The sequence below is a fragment of the Pagrus pagrus genome, assembly GCF_965226575.1.
Source record: "Pagrus pagrus genome assembly, chromosome: 21".
Classification (NCBI taxonomy): domain Eukaryota; kingdom Metazoa; phylum Chordata; class Actinopteri; order Spariformes; family Sparidae; genus Pagrus; species Pagrus pagrus.
The window spans coordinates 19,297,968-19,325,409 of NC_140208.1; the positions used below are offsets into that span (position 1 = coordinate 19,297,968).

At 40.6% G+C, this 27,442-nt stretch overlaps 1 protein-coding gene across 1 annotated transcript in view; it reads left to right on the forward strand.

Annotated features, from left to right (window-relative positions):
• Positions 1-27,442, forward strand: part of rab26 (RAB26, member RAS oncogene family) — a 100,258-nt gene that overhangs the window by 17,012 nt on the left and 55,804 nt on the right. Inside the window, exon 3 of the mRNA XM_084342845.1 lies at positions 26,420-26,461. Within this exon, the coding sequence (XP_084198971.1) occupies positions 26,420-26,461 (42 nt within the window). The remainder of the gene's footprint in view (positions 1-26,419; positions 26,462-27,442) is intronic.

A 27,442-nucleotide genomic window follows, 5' to 3' on the forward strand; every position in this document is an offset into this window, starting at 1 on the left:
ATCAGTCTGACTCCTTTTCCCTTCATCCTTAATCCTTCCTACTGTAGGTTTCATTTACATTTACTTTGTCCCTTTTTTGGAGCTTAGTAAATCACTCTTGTTATGTGATATGACCCAGATGTGTAGGTTGTGAGGTGATCCAGTTGACCTGAGGACCTGGAGGCAGATGTACAGTTGACAGAGGTTTATTGGTCATCTTGGTTTTACCATTTTTCCGTTACGTCACAGGACTCCTCAAGTGCTCATTGGGTTCCCAGGAGACTGTTGTTATGGACCAGTAACTGTGACAACCATGCAAGGCAATGAATGTGTGGAAACTGCTGCGATCAGATCCTGCTCGTTTGGTTGGCAGATGGCTTTCTGGCTTTTTTGAGCTTCGGGGTTGATTGTTGTCCTCAGCTGGGAATGAGGAAAGTTCTGATGTTCCACAGCCCGAGCCGTAACCAAAATCTGCATGTGGTGACAGATTGAAAGATGGGTTTTTAGCTGGCATTCATTCAGGGCAGGTTGGACCAGCATTGCTTTGCCTCACACCCTCACAGTTCAGTGCATGCAGAATTGTAAGCTTTCCAGTTCAATCACAGTCCTCAGCTGAAGGCCATAGAACAGCTCCACTGGAGCAGGTCATGGGTGAAGTGTTTATCTGTTCACCACAAAGGACTCACACGGAGAACGGATTTCTTTCTATCAGAAGCAAATTATTGGCTGCACACAACATGATGGGATAGTTGGTGATGTCAGAGCCAGAGCAACCTTTGAGTATTGTTGCTTGGAAAAGGAGGATGTAACAACCTGAATGTACAGTCTGTTCCTTTTATTTAATTTGTTTTATGGCGAAATGTCAGTATGATTCAATATGATTATTTTACACCCACCATAAAATAACATACTCATATTTTAAAATATCTGTTTATGTAAGTGACATTTACAATTGAAATAAATGTCTTTCTTTCTTTGGTTCCTAGTCAAAATTTCGATTTTTGAGAAGGGTTGGGCACTGGGGGGATTTGGAAGTGTGATTATGATGCAATGTATAAATATTTATTTTGTGCAAATTTACTGATTTTAACCTTTAACCCATGTTCACAATAGGGCCCAACCGATATAACATACAAAATACAGAAAATAATAAATAATGTTAATTGTTCAACTGTAAAAGATTATGCATTAATCACATATCTGTGTCTCAAGTGTTTGAGGGATCACTGCAAGAAATGTTGTACTGGGTGTATATGTATATTTGCTGAGATATTGATATCGGAATTTTTATTATGGGTCAGGCTCTAATTTTGACTCAAAGACTTATTATTAGAGGAGCTTTCACTGACATTTTAGCAAGTGTGTTGCTTTGCTAAGATAGTCCCAACACATCCGAAAAGCAACTGCCACCACGCTGTCCAAGATAAAGGAAATACTTAAAGTTGAATGAAACCTAAAGTGGTATTAATATTTTTTTTTGTTTTTGGCCACATGTGCACAGCAGAACACTCTATAATCATAACAATGTCAGAATTTTCCCCTAAAGTTAATATGGCGAGCAAACATAGTAAATATTTGCCTGTTTACACATCCAGAAGACATGGGGCAACTTTAGCATCCATTAACAGTCACCACTCTGGGCAACTGATGAATTTGTTCGCTATGTTCTGGTCTTCACCAACTCCTGACAGAAAGATGTGGCTCTTAAGCTGCTAAATGCTCCATTTTGTTCACCACCAGCTCATTCACTTTGTCTGTCTGCTGCTCTGTGCCAGTACACAGTGGTTTGGCTGAAAACAGTTGCCTGCTGCTGCTGCAATCAACGCTGATGAGAGCGATCAGACCGAACCAAAATGATTAAAGTCGTGTGCCAGGAAACCAAAACAATGAGTTGTCAATAGAGACAGGGTTTGTTACTATCAGAGACCCCTTCGACATTCCACATAGTCATTTCATTCATTGTTGATATTATAGTATTGATAAGTGCAGCTTTAAACTAAACTCAGTATGGTTGTAGAGTAGTATAGCTAGATTAAAGCTTAGATAAACATCATGTTCATGGCTGAATTATAAAAAAGGCTGACGCCTGTATGACATGGGATGTGACTGCACTCCACAAGTGTTCAAGACAAATCGACGCTCATCCACCAGACCTTAGCTCACGTTGTTTTTCTCCTCTCCTAAGACTACAGTTCCCTGCATTGGTACTGAAATTGCCACTTAGCTGAATAAACATATGTGCCTTTATGAGAATGAATCTGCGTCCTCTTCATAGAGTTAGAAAGAAAGCGCATCTGGTAGCTGCCCAATTCAATTACACACATTCCCAGTCTTCTGCTGAGGAGCTGAGGCCCACTGTTAAGCTGGTGAGGCAGAGGAGCTCACTGCTCATTCACTCTCCCAGGCCACCTCTTCTCTGCCAGTCCAGGGATCCAAACTGGCAGACTTTCATGCGCCTGCGAGTTTATATTTGTATTTGCTTTGTACAGACTTTGATCCAGTTGTTCAAATGCGTTTTTATAAATACATTCTGAGATTGACTTTGAGGAGTGTACTGCTGCCCCGCAGGTTACTGTCGTCACTAGTGGAGCGCAGACTTATAATTAGACATTTTAAAGTGAGGAGGTAGTGTTTGGAAAGTAAATCAAAAGATTTAAAGACAGCAGTGTGAGTGCGCAGCGTTATCTTTCACTTGGTCTGCTCAGAGCTGACAGACCAAGTTTCTGTTTTAGGAAGTAGTTTGTGTGTGTGTGTGCATGTGTGTGCGCACGTGTGTGAGAGAGAAAGAGAGAGAGGGTGTGTGAATTAGCGAAATATAGATGGACAGAAAAAGGCTGTTAGCAGCTTAACTCGGCCTAACATCACCGAATGGTGTATGAATAACACGCCATTGTCTTAAAGGTCCCATATTATGCTCACTTTCATGTACAAGTTCATACTTTTATTTTGGCTGTTTATCAGAAAATGGTTACATGCTTTAGTGTTCAGAAAACACACTGCTTTTCTCATACTTTCCACTGCTGCAGCACCCTCTTTCTGAATGCTCTGTTTCAATGCCTGTCTCTTTAAAAAGCCCCCTCCCGAAAGCACAGTCTGCTTTGATTGGGCAGCTGCCACAGGCCTGAGCAGGCACAACCCGCCATATTTCCGCGCCATTTCCAAATTGGCTCTGTCCATTTCCAGAGGAGCCCTGGGTGGATGGATGGGTCAAACACAGGACTTTTAACCAGGAGACTGCTGACGTTAACATATTTTAGCATATGTCCTCAAGTTAACTTGCGTAACGCACCTACCTTACATGCATAAAATGGCTGTATGTACTTATTTGAACCGAAACCATGCTCTTTCCAAAACCTAATCTAGTTTTGTTGCCTGAACGCAACCAAACTTTAACTGTTTCACAATGTTAACCACGTTTGAAGGTCACCTGACTTCATCCATTCCTTCTCGTGCGGACAGCATTAAATGACATATAAAATATCCACTTAATGGCATGCTGTTTGAACGCCATCACGTTGACTCAGTTTCCTCTTGAGCACGGAGAGAATTTGTCTCAGTCTCTAATTCGTCTCAGTTATGAGAAATCACAACACAGCTGTATTCTCTTCTGTTCTCTCCATCTGGGTTGATCTCGTCTGCATTAGTCGATGTGTCTCACCAGAGCACGGCTTCACACTACAGCACTTTCAATTTGTCTCAACAAATTACATACACATACTTTCCGATTCAAGCTGTCCCAGAAAATTTTGGAAAGTGGTTACCGAGGTTTCTAGGGACAAGTGTGGGAAATTGTATGACATTTTACTTACTTTCATAACAAGGAAACCCAGTCTCTGCCCATAAGGAAGGAGTTTAGTTATCTTTTCAGCGCAGAATATTTCATACATACTGTACAGTCTAGCCAGATAGTGTATATATTAAATTATAAGACAGGCACCTATTCTCTGAAGGCAAGCTCTGTATCAGGTGGAAATGAGGCTTATGAAATGCTATAGGAGCGTAAACAGTAACAGCAGCAAGGAGTTTGCAAATGAATGACCTCTGCAGCATCAGCTTGGAAGAGCATCACTGAAAGTGTCACTTGAAATAGGCTGCGTTTTTTAAAAGCGGGTGGGGTGGATATTTGCTGTGGCGGGTTGAGTATTTTTGAGTTATCCGCCTCAACTGGCACATAGATTTTCCCCCCGTAAATAAATACAAACAAGTTATTTTTGACTGTAACATCTCATTCGAACGCCACACAACTCTCATCACTAAATGCCAACTTAAAAATCACATCCCTCTCCTTCTCTGCTGCTCAAACTCTGAACCATCCAGACTCGACTACTGCAGCAGTATATTATAAGGAACTTCAAAAGTCATCAGTTAACTTGTTGTATGTCCAGTACTCTACTATGACAAAATAACCCTTTTGACTGGGTGCTGTGGTGCTAAAATAATGAGAGAAATGCTAGTTTAATATCTGGTTCGTACCACAGAAGCTTGAGAATTTATCTGGTTGGTTTATTAAATTGAATGACTAAACTGGGCAATTTAAAGTTTTGAAGTTAAATATTCCTCACAATTACACTGAGTGCGTCACTTTTCAATTTTAGCATCACATATTTTGAAATGTGGTTGAATATAACATACTCTTTGTACAGATTTCAAGATTTTATATAACACTGTAATACAGTGGTTATTGCTGGTAGTAGTAGTAGTAGTAGAAGTAGTCGTGACCTCTCTTCCTTTTTGAGGGTTCTCAACCACACACATGCGCTATGTTAATCAGAACACAGCCATAGCCCATACAAATACATGGAAACTCATAGTAATACAGTTACATTTCTTATCAGTTCTCCCTCAAGCACATTGAGAAATCTTTTTTATATTTAATTTTTACTTGAGTCTATCTGGTAACTAAATGCATATGTGTGATAGTTGGAACTTGTATTCCCACTGGTGTTTTTGTGAAAACTGATAAACTGAGTAACCCCATTTGACTAATGACTAAATATTGTATGATACAGAATTTCAAAAACTACAAAGAGATACACAATTTTTCCGCAGCACTTTTGTGCTTCCAGCTCCAACACAAAATGTTCTATGCGTCTTTTCTGAGCATAAAATAGTCGTTTGTTAATAATGGATTAAGGAAGTTGTTCGTGCAGATTCCAAGAAGTCATCATTGGACACTGTTTCATATATTTTAGTATCAACCATTCTACACTCAAGGATAAAAATCTACTCTACATTTTTTCGTTGAGTATCCTTCAACATGGTGGCATGTCTCTTGTGACCATCTCTAACCACTCATTTTAATAAAAGCCTGTGTTGCATAAAAACCTTTTGCTTGTTAAAAGGCAAATGAAGGTGATGCAACCAGCGCTGCGTTTAGAGGCACAAGTCACATCAGCACTTTGCAACACTTGTTAGGCAACTTTCTCAGTTACTCTGCACTGTTTATTGCTGCCCTAGGCAAGATTTTTTATTTTTTTTTGTAACCGTCCTATCAGCCACAGTTACAAATCAGGCAGCGTAGAAGATCCCATTCTCCCCATGTGGGACAAAATAGGTTCACCCTGTGAGCCAAACTGAAATTATAGTGTCAGCTATGCACAATGGTGGGAAGTCTTATCAGTTAACACAATGTTGAGTAAGGACAGAGAGAACCACAACCGGTCATGGAGAAAAAGTTAATCACGGTCCACAAATAATTAAGACTCACAGTATGTCTCATTTTCACGGTGGGATAGTGGAGCAGGGGCTGAACAGACCTTTAGTGCTCCATCTGATTACTATTCACAGGAACCTCCAGACATTTCTTGGGAGAACTCCTCAAATGAGGAGTATTTAGATTTCGTAGTTCTTGACCATCCACCTTGGCTAACCCCAACAGTGCATTCAGCATGTTAAAATTAAGCAAGCATCTGCATGTTACAATCATGCATATTCATAGATTCACAGAAACAGATGTTTAAGCCTTAAAATAAAGAGAAGCAGGTATGCAGTATCATCAATCAAAAAAAAAAATTCTTTCAACATCCTGAGATTTTACAGCGTTTAGAGTATCCACTGATTTATTAGATGCAAAATACAGCGGGCTATGATTCAAGGTGACCACCATAAAATGCTGTATACTGAGAAAGGGAGGAGGGAGTAGATGAAATAAAACACAAGTTTGTATTAACATTTAGATACAACGTTAGAAGCTGTGTGTGTGTGTGTGTGTGTGTGTGTGCGCTGTCTTACTCACTCCTGCCCTTTTCAGAGCATAGCTCAAACCCCTCATGTTTAATCTTTATTATTAAAGTGGTGGAAGGGCAAGGTGATACCAACTGTAGGTGAACAATTAATCCTCCTGCGAGGCGTCTTCTGTTGAAAAAATATCACCACAGCTCTGCCTGCTCATCCTAGCATAATGAATCAAACCTAATCCCACAAAAATGATAATCACAAATCACGGCTGTGGACAAGCTCCGCTGAAGACCTCGGCGGGGTTGTATATTTTATTGCCAGGGTGATTCTGAAGTTGGCACAGATTGAATTTTCAATTTCACTCCACTATTTACACACATAAACAAAAACGATATTGATGTTCAGTCAACAGTGTGTGGGATGCACTATGATCTTTATGTGCATGTGTGCAATGTTAATTATTTTTCATCTTTTTGAAGACAGCGTATATTTATTATAGTCACATCTTCAATATTCTTTGAGTCAACAAAAATTCAAGTTACTTCAGTCTATGTAAGTGAAATCTTTGTCCCATGCATTTTGAACTTTTTAGGTCTTTTAGGCATGTATTAGCATACAGCAGTAGCCATCACAGGAGGGTTACATACTATTCTCTATTAGGATAACAATAATGTTTCTTTAGGGAACATCCAGGGAAAGACTTAAAGCCTTCATAAATGCCGCACACATTCCCAACAACAGAATAGTATAAAGGCGAAAGATAGTCAGCTGAGAGTTAGCTTTACCTCCACATCCACAGTGAAGTCAGCGTTAGCTTACCCTTTTAGAAATGTTGCAGTGCTGGCATGAGCATTTTGTGTTTAGAGCAGTTGACATTGGACAGAACAGTAACATTGTGTTATCAATCAGATAGGAAGCCAATCAGATTAGAAGCTTCAGGCGACCAAGACATAGGATCACAATTCCTTCAGGGAGCTTCCATTGAAAGATAAAAGGCCTACATAAGTCTAAACGCAACAGATAGTCTAAGAGTGTGCCTCCACATCCACGACTGCGTCAACGTTAGCTTACAATACAGACTATTTACTACGGTTTAACTTGATGTAAGTAGGGTATCTAAAACATAGGATAACAATTCCTTTAGGGAGTTTCTAGGGAAAGATTAAAAGCCTGCATAAATCCTGTATATATTCCTAACCATAGAATAATATAACGCTATATTTAGTGTTTAGCTTTTTGTTGGGAAAAGGGTTGCCAAGGAATATTTTTCCTCATAGTTTTCATTGACTAAATAACACTGCATGTATGTGTGCTCCAGCTGCACTTATTGTCCTGCTCGTGCAGCTTGTCTTTTTGTTGACGTTATCATTAAGATTTATGAGAATAAAGACTCACCATGTGTTCCCTGCAGCTTAGGTCTCAGTTTTTATAAACTAAGTAAACCGCATGCTGGGTCACTGTTGTTGAAGCATTCTGCGAAAACTGACTTTATGTTTAAGGCTTTATTACAATTTCATCTTTTAATTGAATAATAAGCTGTTGCTCAGCAGGCTAATTCATTTATTATTACCTCTAAGACCTCCATGTCAGGGTATGACGTCCAAGGTCAAGCTACTAAAATAAAAGTAAACATTTAGCAGGAAATAGCCTCTTGCAGAATGTTTGAAGAGTAGTTTACATTGATAACAAGGATGAGAACCACGTTGTAATGACAAGGAAATGAAACCTTTTTCACGTTGTAGTCTGTGTAATGCTGGGTTTGTTATCCTCTTTCCCATGTTATGATCGAACCGGTCTCCTGCAGCAAATCAACTATTGTTTTGTCAAGATGATGAAGTGACAACAATTGTAACCTTAAATCTTATGAGAAAAGGGTAGTGTGCCTCTCACGTGGCAACAACTGCAAATATTTCCATAGCTGCTGTGAATGAATGGGACTCAAGGACTCATGGAGAACAGGTAAAGGTACAGTACTTGTTCTGAACAATGACAAATGGCGCTCAAAGCTCTGACAAGCACAATCAACACACTGCTTGAGATAAATTAGTTTGCTCTGTGTTGTATTTCAATGGAAAACAGAGCAAACTATCTCAAACAGTTTCAGTGAATTTCATCATTTTTTTAATACTTGAACTTAGATTAGTATACAAGTAGTACTCTGCCTCAGCAAAGGTAATCTGTGCACTGTCCCCACAAAGTCATGGCACGAATATCCTCGCAGTCATCATCAGTGTAAAAGAATTCACATGCACACATTTATCATGTGTCCAAGAGTAAAATACTCAGATATATCTTTTTAAAGAACAACACAGTTGAGCCACAGCTCCTCATTAAGAACCATTGACTCTATGGTTATGTAATTGTATTTCAAATGTAAAGTTTTCCTGCTGGACACAAGATGTCATCTACTTCACTGTGGATCCACTCTCAGTGTGTGTGCACCGGAGGCCTTAGGTGCAGTATGTAAGAATTTAAGTGAAAATGTTAGTGGTGTAAAAGCCAACACTCCCCCGGTGCTCTTAGCTCCCAGTTCGGACCACTAGCTGCATGGCTATCTGTGCTGAACATCTAACTGCAGCTACAGTTAGCAGCAGTTAGCCGTAACTTTGGATGTGTGCTGCCCCCTATTTGTTTTGAGTATAATTTTGGTGGGTGGCCAATTCTTACATGTTGCACCTTTTAAGTCTCCACATCAAACTTATGTATACTGAATATTTTGTGACCGGATGGGAGACTTTTAATCAATATCAGAAAATACTGTTTATTTTTGACGGATTGATTTCAACCATATTGTCCAAGTCTACAATCTTTGGTCCAAAAACAATGAGAAAATTGTAAACTGACGGTTTGTTGCGTCACTATATTACACCATCTGTTACTGTATCTGTAAAGTTAATCCACCAATTTTACACATTAAAGTGTGTTTAGCGGTCTTGGGGAGTACTACTGCATATGTGACAAGGTTGCATCGTGGGTAATGTAAGCACCAGGTTTTGAAAAGAAAGAAGAAAGAAATGTGTGGAACAAAAAGGTGATATCTCTGGTTCCGCTGTATCGATTTTTAAAATGGGAAATGTATAACTGACAAATCAAACGTTTACAGGTAGTTATGTGTTGGACTATGCTAAGGTCCAATAACCTCCTGGAGTCTTGGCTGACTGGCAAGCAACTGAGTCCATAGCACACAGCCATTCATTCCATTAAGCTGCGATTTGTAGAGTTTTACTTTAAATGGCAAACTTTTTAAAATTATTCACCCTCTCCCCATCTATATGAACACAAGTTGAATGTAGCCGCATTAGTATACACAGACAGTCACGTCATCCTGGATTAGTAACCAAGGTCAAAATAAAAGCTCCAAGGATTCGTTTGAGTTTTTCTATGAAGATCTCAGGAGGCTCCTCGGTGAACTCCTTCATGAAGACTTCAAAAAAACCCTGATGCCTTTTCAAGACACATTTAAGTGCTATTTAAAAAACTAAAACTAATGAACTCATGGCGGATCTTGTATATTTTGAAAAGCATAATAGTTCACTTAATTTAGGGAAACGTGCACAAGCAAAAGCAGTTGTGTAACGAAGTGTGAATGTCCATGAGTTAAATGCTCCCCCTTTATCACAGCGTAACACAGCCTCTCACTGCAGACCCTGGAGAGTGAGGGATGAACAGCAGAGTGGCGGGGGGTTAGCGCCATACACATGCACATGCACGCACGCACACACACAAGCACAAACAAATACACAAACACACACTTACACTGTGCATGTGCTCTCAAGTAAGCAAGAAGGCAATGAACTGCATGACTGCACAAACAGAATAAAGATTTTCTGTTGCTCAAGACACCGTTTCCATCCTCTGTCCTTTCATATCTTCACTTCCTTCATCTCATTTTCCCTTTGTGTAGCCTATTCTGTACACACACACACACACACACACACACACACACACACACACACACACACAGATCTGCTCTATCTATCTTTCCCTCTCCCTTTCTCTCGCTCCGTCCTTTTCTTGTTTCTCTCCGAAAGTGTGAAGACAAATGCCAGCACTGCTCAGTAATCACAATAATCAGACTCTGGTTTCCAAGAAAATAAAGGCGGGGACGATAAAGTCAAGCAACAACTACCAAGATGTGAAACCAATTTACTCTCCGGCGTTTGATTATCAGGCGACACTTTCCCTCCTACACACACAAGCCGAGCAGGACTACATCTAGAAGATGCCAGCCTTTTAGAAAGCTCCCTCATCTTCGTCAAACCGCGCAGTTACACAGCGACTATTCATCAAGCTGTCAGTCGCTACTTTCTGTACTTAACAATATCAATGCCTCAACAAAATGCTTGAATATCACACAGTGCTCCTCGAAAAATTTAACTGAAAGAGCTAGCACACTGTGTCCTTCAGCGAGATAACACTCGGGCTTAAGCAGAAGTTTTAAAGCCCAGCAGGACTTATTGGAAGAATACGACATGCCCTAATAGGATTTGCAGCCTATTGTTTGGATAATACTGTCATGTCGGGGCAAGGATTGAATGGTTTATAGGGGCATTACATGCTGCACACACAAAATGAGAGGTGCTGTTGAGTCTTATAATGCCCAGACAGAACCAGAAAGCACCTGATGGTACCTTCTAGAAAACATCAAAATATTTTTTTAGGGATGAGCCTGGCCCTTAATTCAACTCCCTCAGCCAAATATAGGATCATGGTTCAAGGATCATTTCATTGTCATTTTACAACGCAGGGTTGTGCAACGAAATGCAAGTTGTAGTCCCTTTAATGTGACACAAGAAAAACTTTTTTTTATGGTGGAGTGTTGATGAATTGAGGAGTCTCAGGAAAGACACTGCTCTGTAGTCTGGTGGATACTCTGTATCTTTTGACCGATGGCAGCAGGGTGAGCAGACTGTGGCTGGGGTGGGTGTCTTTTAGTATCCTTTGGGCTCTGTGCAGACATCTTCCTATACTAATATCACTGGTGATATAGAGTTAGACTGTAACTTTAAAGCTGCTCAATGTTTTGTATTAACCATGGAAAAATGACGTGTGACCTGTGTTATTTGAAAGGTGGTGTTCATAATAATGAACCCATAGAGAACTACAATTACCACATCACGGTTGTATGCCTCCGCACACCATTGCAGAATATCATGATGTCACAGTGACCTTTGACCTTTGAGGTTTTGGAGATAAAATTTCATCACTCCATTTTATCCAATCAGACATTTGTGTAAAAACAATTGAATTTTTTTTTTTTATATTGTATGAATTGTTGAGTAATGGCTAAAAATGTTTTTTGCGAGGTCATAGTGACCTTGACCTTTGACCTTTTGACACCTAATCACTTCATCCCTGAGTCCATGTAGACGTTTGTGCCAAATTTGAAGCAATGCCGTAAAGGTGTTCTTGAGATATTTCACGTTCTTGCGTTCACAAGAATGGGACGGACAACCCCAAAACATAATGGTTGCAGTCTGAGCTGGAGGCACAATAATCACTACAGTCAACAGTTGTAGAGTTGAGTTGACAACATCACACAAAAAGTAGCAGGTTGTGACTCATGCCGTTCTTTGTGATCACATTAGTAGTAAACTATGACTCAGTGGAAGCTACAATAACAAGCGTATTCATCTGTGCTTTAAGCTGTGCATGTTCTGTTGTCACCTTAATTAGCTCAGTGCTATGTCACGTGTTTCGCTGCTGTCATTGGTTGTGGATCTATTCAATTGCATCCAGAGGCATTTCAGTCTTTGCCGCTTGCAAATTGAAAAAGAACTGAGAGGCTTGTTTGCACACTGCGTGTACGAGGACTGTCTGAAGTGAGAACAGAGACATGATAAAAGATTGCTTACTTTGTCATTACGTTGGCCCATAAAACACAACTGTGCTTTATTAAAATTAGCATGGAAGGGATATCGTAATATACTCTAAGTCCTCACTCAGATTCTCTCACAGCTGCATGAGTGATTTTCACTGGGAGCCTGTCTAAAAGCAGAGGCTAGGGGAATGTTAATGTTTCCCCCTGTGATGTAAAGAGAAGAAAAACGGAACAGACCAAGCTTTAAGTGGACAAGCCATGGTTGGTTGGCCGCCCCTAATTCTAAATCTTTACTGAGATTTGTGACAGTGAGAAGAGGAGGGAAAGGGAAGGAGAGAGAGAGCCTCAGTGGGTCTGACTATCCAAACCTCAAGCCAGACTTCTCAGAGATAGACAGACATATTTCATTTTAGGTATAGCTACACTAGACTACAGAGGGAATAGCCAGCGTCTGAAGGGGTATGACATGGATTGCGATATGGGGAGAAAAGGATAAAGAAAAGAGTGTGAAAAGGAACAAAAGGTTAAATATTTCAAGACTTGATCGATGGAGGGAGCTGCACAGAAATCACAGAGGTCAGGCCAGGGCACAGCACGTGGGAACACAGATCTTAGGAGGGTGGGAATGGCTGAGCGAAGAAGATGAAGGTTTGAAAGGAGAGCTTCGGGTGGTGGGGCTTTTATGAGACGACAAATAAAAAAATGTGACATACTTCACAGGAAAGAAATGGATGGAGAAAGAGAAGAGGGAGTGGGACAGAGAGAGAGTCACAGAGGGTGACAAATCTGGGATTAGCTGGTCTTCTTGCCAGATGCAGGGTGTGAGGCATTCTGTACTATACCACAGCAACATGAGTGGAGAGGAGGGCAGAGGAGAGGAGCTCTTGTGAAGCCAACTAAAAAATTGAGCTCCACTTACTTTAATCTAGTGAAGCTCAATGTGAATTAGCCTGGATTAGGTGTGTTGCTGAAATTGGTTCATGACATATTGGCTAGTTTTCATACATTGCAGCTACAGCCTGGACAACACACAGTTGGTAGATGTTCTCTTTGGCTTATACAAAAACATGCACCTACAGCAGTTCTATGAATCCACCGCTCACTTGCCTGCCTTAGTTTCCATTTGCACAACTACCCTCCTATAGTGGTCATATGTCTTTCCTAAACACCACTCAGTCTGTCCACTAAGGTTAACCTTGGAACCAAGCCGGGGAACAGGACTGAGCTTTGAAGCCAGTCTGACATAGTGGCCAAACCGTGTAATTACAAAGACACATGATGCACATTGGCCAAAAAAGACTTTTTCCTATAAGCTTACATTGTGAAAGAGCGGCCGTATAATGCTCGATACAAATGACTCGTTTCACTATCAGAATTTTAGCCATTTGGTCTAATAGCATTTGGAAGTCTAGAAACACTGCATAAAACTGTTTTATTCCCATTCTAGTTAGCAAAGAGCTAAACCAGAAGATGGTGGCTCGATGAACAGAAGTCTCAATTGTACATGCTCTGTGGGCCGCACAATACGGAAGTTATGCGGAAGATCTAGGTAATTTTACACTAAGGAAATCAATTTTTTTTTGCTTAATGTGCCAGCTTTCATTGGAATGAGCAGGCTCTATCCAGCTGTATACAGATTTTCCTCATTAGATCCATGCTAGGAGTGAGACTAAGGGTCTACAGCCAGGCTAGCTGCTTTGTAGGGCTGTACTTATATTCTATTGCATATATTTGGTAAGCACAAACTCCATAGGAACAAGAAGTAGATTGAACAGTATGGCAAGATACTGGTAACAAGCTACATATTAAGCAGGAATAGCGTTTACTAGGGACTTGTATTGTATGTTAGGAAACCCTCGATAACGACATGGCTCATCTCAAGGGGTTTATTGTTATGAATAAACTTGTACAACAACATGTTACCACATTAAACTACTAGGTGCTAAAAGAGCGAGAAACTCCTTCAACCCTTGTCGAGGGATAAATTGCTATACATAATCTTCGGGTTAATGATAAACCAGACGTCAAACATACACGCGTCTCTCGTCTGAATGTGATAGCGTAATGGCTGAGTCTGCTTTTTATCAAGAACAAATGTCAATTTCCTCTAGACTGCTAAGCTAACAAGGTGGGCTGCTCCTTCTGTTTGAGGAGGTCACCCAAGGTGTGTGTGAGAGCTGATTGTTGATTTTAGAAAGAAAGAAAAAGAGGCAAAGACACACATCCCTGTCTACATCAGTGGAGCTGAGGTGGAGCAGGTGAACAGTTATGGGTTCCTTAGAATTACCATCACTGAGAACCTATCTTGGTCATCACACATCACCACCCTGTTTAAAAAGCACAGAAAGACTCTACTTCCTATGAAAAGGAAGGCTAAATTCTGAAGCACGATTGTTTCTAATGGCAGCTTTCCTGATGGTTCTGTGTAACAAAACAAAATCTGACAGGTCAGGTTATCTTTGAGACTGTTTTAAGACTTTTGTTTCTCAGTAGTAATACACACCACGGATTGCAGCCATCACTTCTGATTCCAGAGTGGAGTCGTACCATTTGGTTTTGAACGAGCAAAGAACTGGTGGCATAAAAAAGGTAGGGAAGCATTATATTTTTCTGAAATTTGGTGACGGTGAGGCACAACAAATTACCTTCCTGTCAGATCTATTCCCAATGAAAATCAGCACGGCATATTATGCTATGTGGTCGGCTAAGGATTAAATGATTTTGTGTCCTCATCAGTGAAATAGCTCCTTCGCTAACAATAAATCTGTGCAGACTTTGTCAGGACCAGTTCTTCGACAAAGGGACGACGTGGGTGTTCATGCTACACCGCTTTTTTTAACCCATGGCCAGTGCGAGGAAATTACTTTTTTTTATTTCGTTTTATTCTCTGAACTTTTGATTTCAGTAACCTCTATAGAGCACATCCGTCATTGTCAGATGAGTGCCTGCAGTAGTTTCTGTATTCACGTCTCGTAGAACCGCTCGGGGTTTTCTCTTAATTTGTCTTTACCTGAGCCCTCATTTCCTCCTGAAAAGCTGAAGAGCCAGCAAACTTAAATAATTAACTCTCATTAAGTCAGCACTAATTAGACACAGCCTTGTTTAGACATGCTTGGGTAATGCATGTGTGTGTGTGTGTGTGTTTGTTGTGAAAGCTTTCCTGATAGTTAGCTGGCTGTTTACCTCCTGATAGTGAAGCAGAAGCCAGGGAGAAAATTAACAGCTGCTGAAAGCCAAAGGCTGACAGTTTTGTTTGTGTCTATGAATTTTGTCTGAGCTGCCGTGTTGCCAGAGAAACACCTGGCTGTTTTTCTACACCTAATATCTATCTGACTGGTCAATGTTGAAGTGCTAAACTAGATGAAACTGCCATGCTGCCTCACTTGTCTTGGTTTTGCACATTTCAGAGCTTATACAGTAGAGTTTGCTGAAATAGCATGGATAATAGCTCTGGTTTGTGGCAGCTTAGGTCTTATTTTTATGTTTTGGACACCATTGCTGTTAATATGAATAATACAAGTTAATTGCGGGGATCTTGGCAGGGCAAGAAACGTGAAAAAGGGCAGATGGTCAGACAGGTTTAACACAAAGCCCCAGGTTAACAAAACTAATTAGGGAGAGAAATGAAATGCAAACTGCCCAGAACGTCTGCCTGGCTCAATTTTGACCGACTTTTCTCGCTGTATCTGTCTCACTCACGGTTTTATGAACAGATAAAGTCACCAGATGAGTTTTAGTTTGCCTTTTCAGTCTTAGGTATTCATCCATTTAGTGCCTATCGAACTGGACAGATGCACTTTAGTTTTAATCAATACAGCTGACTGCGTAAAGGCGAGTGCTTCACCTATACTTTACTTATGAGCGGTAATGGTTTTAATACTTTATGTCTGTATGCGTTGCAGTAAGACATTTATCAATTTAGTTTTTATGACTGTAAACTGACTATTGACATAAATTGTGTTCAAATAATGACATTAATTGTTTTGTTGTAGTAGGAATTGATTTTGTATTGGTCTGTAAGATGGTTGTGAATGACGGATCCAATGTAGATGCTGATGGATGGTTTAATAGAAAGGTTTGACATTTTGGGAAATGCTCTCATTCACTTATTTGCAAACAGTCAGATGAGAGTGTATATTACTCTCATACACTAACTAGAAAACTACAGCCAGCAGGTCGTAAGTTTGCATAAAGACTGGAAGCTGGAAAACAGCCTGCCTCTACCCAAAGGCAACAAAATTCAATTATAGCAAGCTTGCAAATAACTCTCTATATCTTGTGTGTTCAATCTGTACAAAGTGTATAAACGACACCTTGTGGTTCTTAATGTTGGGTTATGTGCGGCACCATTTCTTGTCCAGGCACGGTCCCTTTCTGGAGTCTCCACTAGTTCCATAGCAACCTCACTTGACAACAAGACTCCAGTTGCTCACGTTGAGTCCCTGACCTCAACATGTTTATCTGTCATTCCTGCTTTTCATGGTTTTCGAAGTGGAACACTTAAGTGCACTTGGTTGTGACACATTAAAAAGTGATGGAAAGATGCAAAAACACACTGCCTACTGGGAAAGAGCCGCAGGACTGTTGCAGCTTTTGAAATGGATTGATAAATACCGGTGAGTGTTAGTACGAAGTTGGCTGTTGATTGCTGGTTTTCAAAGGAACTTTATAGGCACTTGTTTGATATAGTTTTCCATGATGGCCAATAGAAACTGCACGTCCAAAGCTCTTTCTGTTCTTAACTGTTGCCTAAAGTATGTAACAGATTGAAAAATAAGACCACAGTGATCTAATCGATCAGTCCATCTGAGTTTCAGGTAAGTTTCCCCCTCTTTTGACTTGTGTAGACTGCTTGTGGCACCTGATTACTCATATATATTCAAAGTAAGGGCTAGTCAGGCTGACAGGTTGATTGGCAGATAGCTTAGAAGTGTCTGATGCTAAAGGCTGCTGTTGAATATTAATGGACATTTTCCAATTGCTCAGCACCGTGTGTAGGTGTTTGTGGGTTTATTCTTAGCCTGAGACGTGTGTGTGTGTGTGTGTGTGAGTTGTCTTTGTAACTGTCACGTGTCTTTTGCGTTTAATAATTGTTGAGTATGTGTAGCTGTCGTCTGATGTGTGTGTGTTGGTGTTCCTTGCTTTTTGCCTGTTTATGTGTCTGCGTGCGCGCGACAGTGTGTGGGCGTCAGCGCACTAGAAAATTGTCAGTCTGTCAAAGCCTGTTCCATAATCTGCCACTTTCCTGCTGCCATTCTTATCAGCTAACACAGACGCACACACCTTAGAAAATGTGACTTTAGATCTCTTTAGTGTCAACTTTTAACATTGATTTCTACAGCTACTTATTGACCGCGCTCAGTGTATTTTTAGGACAAGAGCCAAAGGGAAACGGGCACGCCATTTAGAAGAGCTGACGTTTTATTTAATCAAACACTGCGTGATAGAGTGGTGGCCGTGGGGCCCCACATGAGCACACAGTTTTGGTTAATTTATTTGAGTCTTTCTGTCATTTTTTATTTATATGTGTTTCTATAAGTGGTTTTTAGAGGATAGGGCTTAGCTGGAAATGCACTGCCTGTATATCTATGCACCAATCAGGGTTTATCAATCCAAATGCGATGACAGTTGCGATGTTGTTTATGTTGCCAGTTGTCTGCCAATCAAATCTGATCAGAAAACACTCACACAGTCCTGATTAGGTAAAATACTTTGAGTGTTACATCACATGGATAAAAACTTTGTTCAATATTCAACCCAGTATCACATCAAATAGTTTAACAGGTGAAATTTTCAGGTGATGTAGCAGTTTGGTTTGGTTTAACTACTTGTTTAGATTTAGGGCAAGAAACATGACTACACTAGTTACTGTACATACATAAGCTAAGTTACATTATATATGTCACTTACAGTAAGTTAACTTACTTACGCCCTTGCGACTTAGCCTTACCCCTCCATTATGCATGTTCACACCTAGGTGTAGGTCATCTTGATTCTTGCTAGAGGGCTACCACTAAACCCACTAAACAGAGGTTTTTCAGAGGCGCTCTTCAAACTGAGGGTTATGAGAACTCTCTTGTTTAAATGCATTATGGTCCTTTTTTTATAACAAGAATAAAACAAACACTTCGAGTTTGCTGACGTCTCAGTAGCTAGGCACCACATGGTTATTGCTGAATTATGCATGACAGTCCTGCATTTTGATATATTTCAATGTTGAATACCCCTCGTTTGACGGCATATGAAAATTCAAGAGATGACATGGGGGGATGACATGCTGCAGCAAAGGGCCACAGGTCACATTCGAACCCTGGACCACTGCAGCGAGGGCACAGCCTCTTTACATGCGTCGCATAATCTACCAGCTGAACTATGAGGGCGCCCTGACATGTGAAATGTAGCTAAAGTCCAGCAGCGAAGTTACTGCACTTGGTACCACTTCTGTAACATCAGAGCAGACTGGCAGGGTAGAGGCTGTAATGCAGTAGTAGGCTGAAGTGGACTGTTTGGTGTACTATCTATAACAACATATCAAAGATGTTTTATAAGATGACCATATATTTGATCATATAAGTAGAATTATAAATTGGTAAAAATACCTCAAAATTGTTCTTGAGTACTTGAGCTCATTTACTAAGTTACATTCCAGCATTGATGATAACATCTTCTTTTAATCCCACCTCAGTGAATTGGACATGACACACTTGACTAAATGAACCCTAACATCACAGCTCTTTTTTTATCCTAATGAGTTTTCTTTGACACACAGCAGTGGGGTCTGATTTGGATCTGGTTTGAGGGGCCCGCCAGCTGGACCGTCGTCATCCTTGAGCTCACACTTAGCTCGTTGTTGTTTTGTATGTCCGACCAGAGGGCTTGTTCTGTTATGTGGATGTTCTTAGAAAAATGGCCCTCTGAGACTGTAGTTTTCTGCTGCAACAGATGGCTGTTTAGAAGATATTTTTCACGGAGAGAAAAAGAAAGACAAGCTCCCCTAATCACACACAATTAGCTCTTTTTATTTAAATTTTAATTACTGTTTTGACTTCTTTCTCAGACATCCCTCCCTCCTCTGCTCTCCACGTTGATCACTTATTGTATTGTCATTATTGAGCATCTCTGGGAGACCTGATCATAATGTAAGAGGACTGAAATGAGAGAGGGAAAGGAAGGAGGGTGAGAGATGGGGAGTCTGTGAGGAGAGAAGACGAAGGGAGATGAGATTGAATTTGAGCCTCATGTTGAATAATGGTAAACAGTGACCATGCAGATTGTTGCTTACTGTTATAAATGAGGGGACAAGAGAGTGTACTACTGCACTCCGATTCATTTATATCTATTCATTTACAAGTATAAGGGTAAAAATGGCTAATAATCTGACTTGCTGCTGCAGTCTTTTGATAGACAATGTTGTGGTCAAGAATCCTAGGATCTGACAAACTTTTCTGATGTTTTTGGCAAAAATGATGAACAATTTTCATAAGCACTGAGCAAGGGAAGTGGTGCCTGGTCTTGTATTTGAGTGCTCCAGAAAGTTCAACTATGACTAAACTCACTCACACGTCAGAGTTGGATCTGAGTTAATTGTAAAGCCTCCTATATTTTACAAATCAAGATGACTTTGACAGCTGTGTTTGAAATATTGAAAAATATTGAAATGCAGAAAATCGCATGCATTTTAAAGGGCTTAATTATGCTCAGTTTTATTTAGGGTATATACTAGAAAATGTTTACATTCTTTAACTCTCAAAATACACATTATTTTTCTCATACCGTCCATTACTGCAGCACACATATTCACCCTCTGTGTGAGCGCTCTGTTTTGGCTCCTGTCTCTTCAAGGCACCCTCCCGAAAAGCCCAGTCTGCTCTGATTGGTCAGCTCTCACAGGCCTGAGCAGGCACCACCTAACGTGCTCCCACATCAACTCTGCTGGTGTTTTTACAACCACGGCCGTGCTGGGGGCGTGGCTGAGGGCGGTCACTGTATAGCTGTGACATCACAACCTTATGGATGTCCAGACGGCGCATTTGAAGGCACCACTTCCGAATGCAGAATTTGAGACTTTCACATCATTGATATAGCGCTAGTCCCGCTTATAATCAAAAAGACAGGAAGTCTCACTTTCTACAATATGGGACCTTTTAATGTGTGCAGTCTATATGTGTGTAGGCAACTAATATATAGGTCCCTGAATTATTGATTAACCACTGTAATCTCATAATTATATGTTGTTTGGATTGAAGGTCACAACAAAAAACTGGGAAGCAATTCATGTGGCTTGAAAAAATGAGCTTGACTCAGTCAAGTTAATGCTTGCATCCTTCATATCATTTTAAAACAATGCTGCATCTTGTCCTGCATTTTGACCTCATGAGTCATGATGTCTATAGGAAACGTCAGGGGATCACTTAAGTCTGTCGGAGTCATCCTCAGGGGACAAAGAATGCCTGGTAAAAAATATAGAACAAACCATTGGTTATTTGTCGAGACATTTCAGTCTGGACCCAAGTGACCCAACACTCCCATGCCTAGAGGCATGTCACTATATCAATACAACTCTTAATTTTTGCTCTGCAATATTAAATACACGAATTACTGGTGAAATTGTCTGTAATGACATTCAGTCATCAGCGTTGTAAAGCTGCTGTTCCCTGTAGCTGTGAGCTTGAGAGGACTTTGGATGTGTTTTCTTTGCATTCCAAAAAAAAGTGGAAAAAAAGAGGCTTTTTACATGCTTACATAACATGCTTTTACTCTGAAATGTTTTGGCCTTGAGGACTGATTTTATAACTGAGACACTTGACAAACGCCGGCCCGTCTATGTTTTGTGTGTGGGTTCGTGTCTACTTGTCTACAGGTGTGCTGTTCACATGTATGTCCTTGTATATCATACATCCTGAACACAGCTGCCCAGCTTCTGTTTGCTTTTTGTTCAACAACACAGTAGATATGACAGTGCTGATTTAGTGCGTGTGCAAAATAAAGCTGTAGATTTTATGTTTACAACAGTTCATCAGTGACCCTGCTGGAAAATGATGACTAACGATGACATTCCCTCACAAGTATAACTGAGCTTAAAACAAGTTGCATAAGACATGGACACGTCAAATCCACTTGATTTATAGGTTGCTTATGATATGCATGATTTTAACAAAAATGGTTGTAAGACAGTAAAAGATGGGACTCGTCTAAAACAGGAAACTGTAATCTGCCTACTTTCATCTGAATAGAAAAACATCGGTCCATGGTCAGAGCCATACGTTTCTGTAAGTCATGAATTTATTCATAAAACCTCGTTCACATATCTACCTCTGTTCATCAGACATCTGATTGACTTCACATCAGAGCTGAAACGTTCTGCAGGATGGTGCTATGCATGCACTCACAGTTATGTAAACACCCAGCCTACACACAGTGCTGCTAACATCTTTACTCCGGTGTAAAGTAAAACATTAGTAACACAGTGTCACTCAGACACTCCAGCTTCAATATCAGACATTAACACAGTCATTTCAGTTGTGAATCCTGCATGAAAAAACAGATAAACTGCACATTTGAGCAAACCTTCAGTGACTCCATTAGCCATTACTGGTAACTTATAATTGTTGAAAGCCCTGAAACATCTGTGCCTGGACATTTGAATGGAGTGCCAACACTTCCCCTTGGTGGTGGAGCCAAAGTGCAGCAGCAAATGGATTTGGAACGGCTGCACCTGTACAATCCACCCTGTGTGAATTTTTAATCAACTCCAGATTCCTGTATTTCCATTACCCATGGTGGCATTTTGCTCATTGCTTCCTGTAAAACATGACATATATGAATATATTATTTCTAGTTTATTACAATGAAATATTGTAAATGAAAACATTAAACCTGGGCCCCATTAACTTCCCCAATGAAGAGTTATGCATAGTGTAACACAGATCTTCTGTTCTGTTTTTTCTTTTCGCAGGTAGATCTGACTGTGAGCTGTCAGGGTTGCTGCTGTGTTTTTCCACACAGGGCTGTTGTCCGTCTAAACATGGACTAAAACTTTTAGAAAAATTAAACACGGATCATGCGTTGTAACTTTACCACTCACTTCAAGTGGCTGAGATTTGATGCTGGTTTTAGGGTACCACAGCCATTAAAACAGCTGGTACCTGGAGGCATTGAAGGGTCCTTCCTTCTTACATGTACTTTTCAGTGAATGTAGTGCCCTGCAGGAATGTTCCTTCGATTGCTAATTAAGGTTATAATCTGTAACCCTCCAGAAAACCGCACAAGTCATCATAAGAAGTCTTCTCCCAAGCTATGGTGGGCATAAACTGTTTTGCACCGCAAACCTCATTGTTTGTTCCCGCCCTTTGGCAGTTACTCTTTTCTGTCTACTGCAGTAGAAATGCAGCAAATGAGGCTTAAAAGATGTTAAGCGTTTCCCATTTCCAAGGTAAACTAAACAATAACTCACCACATCCCATGCAATATGCATGAAAAGCATTAAAAATGAAGGAAAGTATGTTGTTAGAGAATGAGCCAATGCTCAAGGCTTCACGCTCAACAGCACAGCCTTTGAATCTACAGTTTAACTCCAAAGCAGAAAAATGTATGTAGACCTAAAGAAACTTTTGGGGCAGGCAATCAGAATCAGAATCAGTATTCCTTTATTGTCCCACAATGGGTACATTTGTTTGCCACAGCAGCCAAAGGACAGAATATTACAAAAAAAACAAACAATAACAATAGCTAAAAATTAACAATATAGTTAAAAAGGTAAGAAATAGAAGCAGCGTTAAGCAGAGTGACGAAATACACCGATCAGCCAATACATTAAAAACCACAGCCAAGTGAAGTGAATAATATTGATCATCTGGTTAAAATGCAATGATCTGCTTGGTAACCATGGGTTCTGGCACATATGTGGATGCCACTTGACACACACTACCCACTCAATAACTGTTGCAGACCAAGTACAATCCCTCATGGCAATAGAACTCAGATGGCAGTTTCCCCCCAGTGGGACAATGCAACCTGCCACACTGTAAAAACTACTCAGAAATGGGCAGAGGAACGTGACAAAGGGCACAGGACATCAACCTGGCTTCCAAACTCCCCAGATCCCAAACCAATTAAGCATCAATGTGATGTGCCAGAGCAAGTCCAATCTATGGAGGCCCTACTGTGGATCAGATTCGCTCTGGCACGGACACAGGACCTTTGAAGGTGTCCTGTGGAGTTAACAGCAGATCCTCTGAATCCTGTGGGAGGGCCACCACGGATCAGACTTGTTCCAGCACTAAATCAGATTGGGATCAGTGAAATTTGGAGGCCAGGTCAACGCCATGAGCTCTTTGTCATGTTTCTCAGATTAGTAGTAGAACTAGAACTTTTGTGCCTCAGTAATGTTTTTTTGTGGCGTGGAAGGGCATATTGCTCTGCTAGTGGGACGAGATGATCAATGTTATTCACATACGTTGACATGGCTTTTTACTGCTTACAGTATATTCTGGAGCTTTCTTTCATTACTAAGGAGGTCTTCTTGCTGTTTGACCTACCAACGTGTGGTAAGCTGCGTTTGAGAGACTGGATATGCCGCCTCAATGAAAAATACTTTTTTTTTGTATCTGTGAGTGAAAAGCAATCATAACTTCAGTTTCTCTGCTGTTAAGACCGGGGCAACAGATAAGATGTTTTAAGCTGCTGGCTCTTTTCCTGTTTTTATGAAACCCAAATGATCCGTAGATCTGCTATTTCCTTCCTATCATAGTCATCCTTCTTGCGGTATTGGTTTCTTCTCAGCTTCACTGAAAGAGAAAGACTTGATTGCCCTTTTGATCCCTTCATTCCCCATCCAATAGTAACTGGACTATTGGTCAGCGTGTTGACAGTCTACTCTTTGGCTCTACTAGAAAAAAATGCAAAACCTTGTAACCATAGTGGCTCCAAGCTATTATCTGCTCATTACAGATGTTTTCTGGAAACAAAAGTAATTGTGCTCACATCAGTAGGTCTCGGGAAGGACATACATGCAGAAATATTCTAAACATTCAGCATATTTATCAATATAGTTTTACATTCTTGACTCACAGTGTGGTGACATGCACTTCATGTTAAAGCTACCGATAAGGGGAAATACCTTGATGGCTGTTCTTATCATAGATTCTCAATTCTCATGGGAAATTGACTGTTCACTAATCCCCGCCCGCCTTACTGTTACCCTTCCTGCTAAGCTTTCCATTCTCACACGGCACATATGCAGTTTACAGTAATAATGGTGACAGAGTTCCCACTCCCAGCCCAAGTTCAAACTGCTCATTTTCAAAAAGATCCTTTTACTTTTACATTACACAAGATAAGACTTACAGAGATGTTTGGAAAATGAAACACTATCACGGGTAGCACCTGCTGCGGCTGTTCCGATAAACAGCAGGACACGGAGGCTAACGTTAGCCTAAACTTTGATAACATCCTGGACTTCCACACAGTAGGGAGATACTTTCCAGTGGACTGGCTAGTCGTGAACATAGATTTTTTAAAGCATATTCTGTAACCTTGATTTGAGATAATGGCAGAACAGATTCTTAAAAAGGGTCGGATGCTTTGTAAGACATCAATAAAGACAGAATGGTTTTATAAATTGTTCCAGAGTGCATTCAAGTCTTTCACAAAGTAGTAAACCTCACCTCGTCATCGCTTGTGAAAGACTGAGCCTTTCAGGGCTGCCCTTTTGATACACAATCATAATACCTGTTACCAATTAACATGTTTACCTGTTAATCATCTCAAACAGGTGTTTTTAGAGCATTCCATAACTTTCTCAGTATTTTGTTGCCCCTGTCCCAACTTGTTTGACTTAACTTCTTGCTGACATCATCAGTTCAGAATAAGCTTCCCAACAGTTTTGGAATTGGAGTTGTAGGTGAGGATGTAAAGATCGTTTACCACTTGATTTAAGTCAATAAAGACATATTGTAATCCATTCTTTACACTTTCATATCTGTGTTTTATATGACAAGGCTAGAATAAAGGCACCTCTAAACTATTACGATGGTGTATATCACTCTTACTAGAGCCTAATGCACATTGCTTCAGCGTACTGAATGGAGAAAGCCAAACCAATTCAGTTATGCTAGGATTGGACAATCGCTGCTCTGGGAAGCGGTTAGCGAACGGTCGATTTAAGCTTTGATTGTGCTAATTTCAGAATTTTCCTCTCTTGAAGCCATCATCTTCCCATTAAGGGCTTTCTAAAATCTCCCAGTGACTCATTGTATGAACTGACTTTTTCTTCTGCAACAAAAAAACCCCACAACTGATTCTGCTCGTGCAGTCGGAGAGCTCTCTCTGTCTTCTCCTTTTGCCCCACAGAGACAGAAAGCAGGTTACTGAATAGCAAATTGGTGGTCTAATCAACTGGGGAACATTAGAGTGCATGCAACCTTAGCATTTGCATGCAAATATTCCACCATCCTGATATACTTCGTCCCAAGAGGAAGATATTGGATGACTGTCAGGATGGAGCAAATGTATGAAGCGCCTAGGGATGATCATCAAGCACAGCAGTGGCATCCCAGCAAGCATCTGATGGGCAGTGATGTATGCTGAGCAGTTCACATTTCACAACAGGATAACAAAACATGTTTGGAATGCAGAGAAAGAACAATTTTGCTTGCAACAGCTGGAAACCTGCTTCCTTGACGCATTTCTGCCTTTATCTCGGTGAAACACATTAGACAGGGCTCCTGATATTCCCACTGGGTCCTGACCGAGGCGCTCTGCTCATCCATCTTGTTTGCCAATTTTATCTCAACCCCTGTAATGATAGATGGCAAAATTAGATCTTCTCTCCATCTACTAGAATAGTTGAAAAATAATGCAGGAGAAGCTGCAACTGGTGACCATTAACTTGGTGTTATTTTGAAAAATGTCCCTACAACCAAGTGTTTTCTTCATGAAAAGATATCGCAGAGCTATTGAAAAGCTATTGTGCCTGACTGTGTGTGTGTGTGTGTGTGTGTGTGTGTGTGTGTGTGTGTGTGCTTTATGTTAAACTGCTTGGCAGCCACGGTGTTAGTAAATGATGCAACTCCCTGAAACAAAAGTTTTCATCATAACAAAAGGTGTGTGTGCGTACATCGGCACAGGAGATAGTACAGTGTGTCGACAACATCTCAGTGATAAAAGAGCGTCTCGCGGCAGAGGCCAAGCCCTTATTACACCAACTGTGGTCACAAAAAGCCGACCATAACACATCTCTATGCCACTGGAATCGCTTGCCAAACGTATTCCTTTTAGAAAAGAGCTTCCCGTTTCCCTGGCAGCACTTGAAAGCATCATTTAGTCTGGTTCTGATGCCTCTGTAATGTTTTAGATAGCTGTTTTTACTCACTTGTGTGGAGCGGTGATCACTTTCTTGAGTTTTTTAACTTCTCTCCATTATGCTTCTCTTTTGTCTTTCAGAATAAAGTAATGAGCATCGACGCTGTGAAGGTGAAGCTGCAGGTAAGAACTACAACATAGATCCAGCTATAATCTTTTAGTCTATTTAAATGGAGCGTCTGGTCTCATTTCCGTCTAGGCAAGTTTACGTCTGTGTTCTGCACAAATCACTGGCAACTGTTTCCCATGGCGAAAATACCTCCCATACATCTTCATTGCCTGCTGTGGGAGGGCGAGGGAGCCCGAACGATGACTTAATGAGGCCTTAGTTAATCTCTATCAGTCAATTAGCCGGCTGCTCTGCCTGACTGAAGACACTAAAGGGAATAGCCGACTTTCCATCAGATTATCAGGCCTGGAAGTTATCAGCGAGGGACAGACAGAGATGCTGATGAATCCTCGACGTTCAAGAGCAGCATTAGATACTGTCTGATGAGTTTTCCACTTCAATTACACAACACTCACGTTCACTGTCGCCCATCATATTTCTCATCTTTAATGGATCTGTGTTCATCCATCAGTCTATCTGTCAAACGTTATAATTCCAGTGATTTCCTTAGAAGGAGTTTAATGAAACTTGCAGGCATTGACGCACTTTTTAACTACTTAAAAACTTTAACACAAAATGGTTGAATTAGAACATTACATTATGATGGCTTAGAGGTGCTGCTCCCATTTTAATTCAACTCTTCATTTTAATTCTTGAGTCATTTTGTGTGCTATCAAAGCATTTTTGGTTTTTACTGGTGTCATGTAATGCCGCCCACAAAAAGTCTGAGACCCTACTGAAAATCTCTGATATTTTCACATAAATCTTTATACAATTAGAAGGTTTGAGGATTCAAAAAGTAAATGAAGCTGTCACTAGTCCAATAGTTTTTCTAAGCAAAGAGGGGCTTTCTCAACATCAAAACATGGCTAGACTCAAGGTTTCTATGGGGCAACTCTGAGATTCTTTCAGAAAGTGGATCAGTTGTCTCCAAAGTACGATCAGGCAAACCCAAAGTGACCACACCCTCAGAAGATCAATACATCACGCTTGGT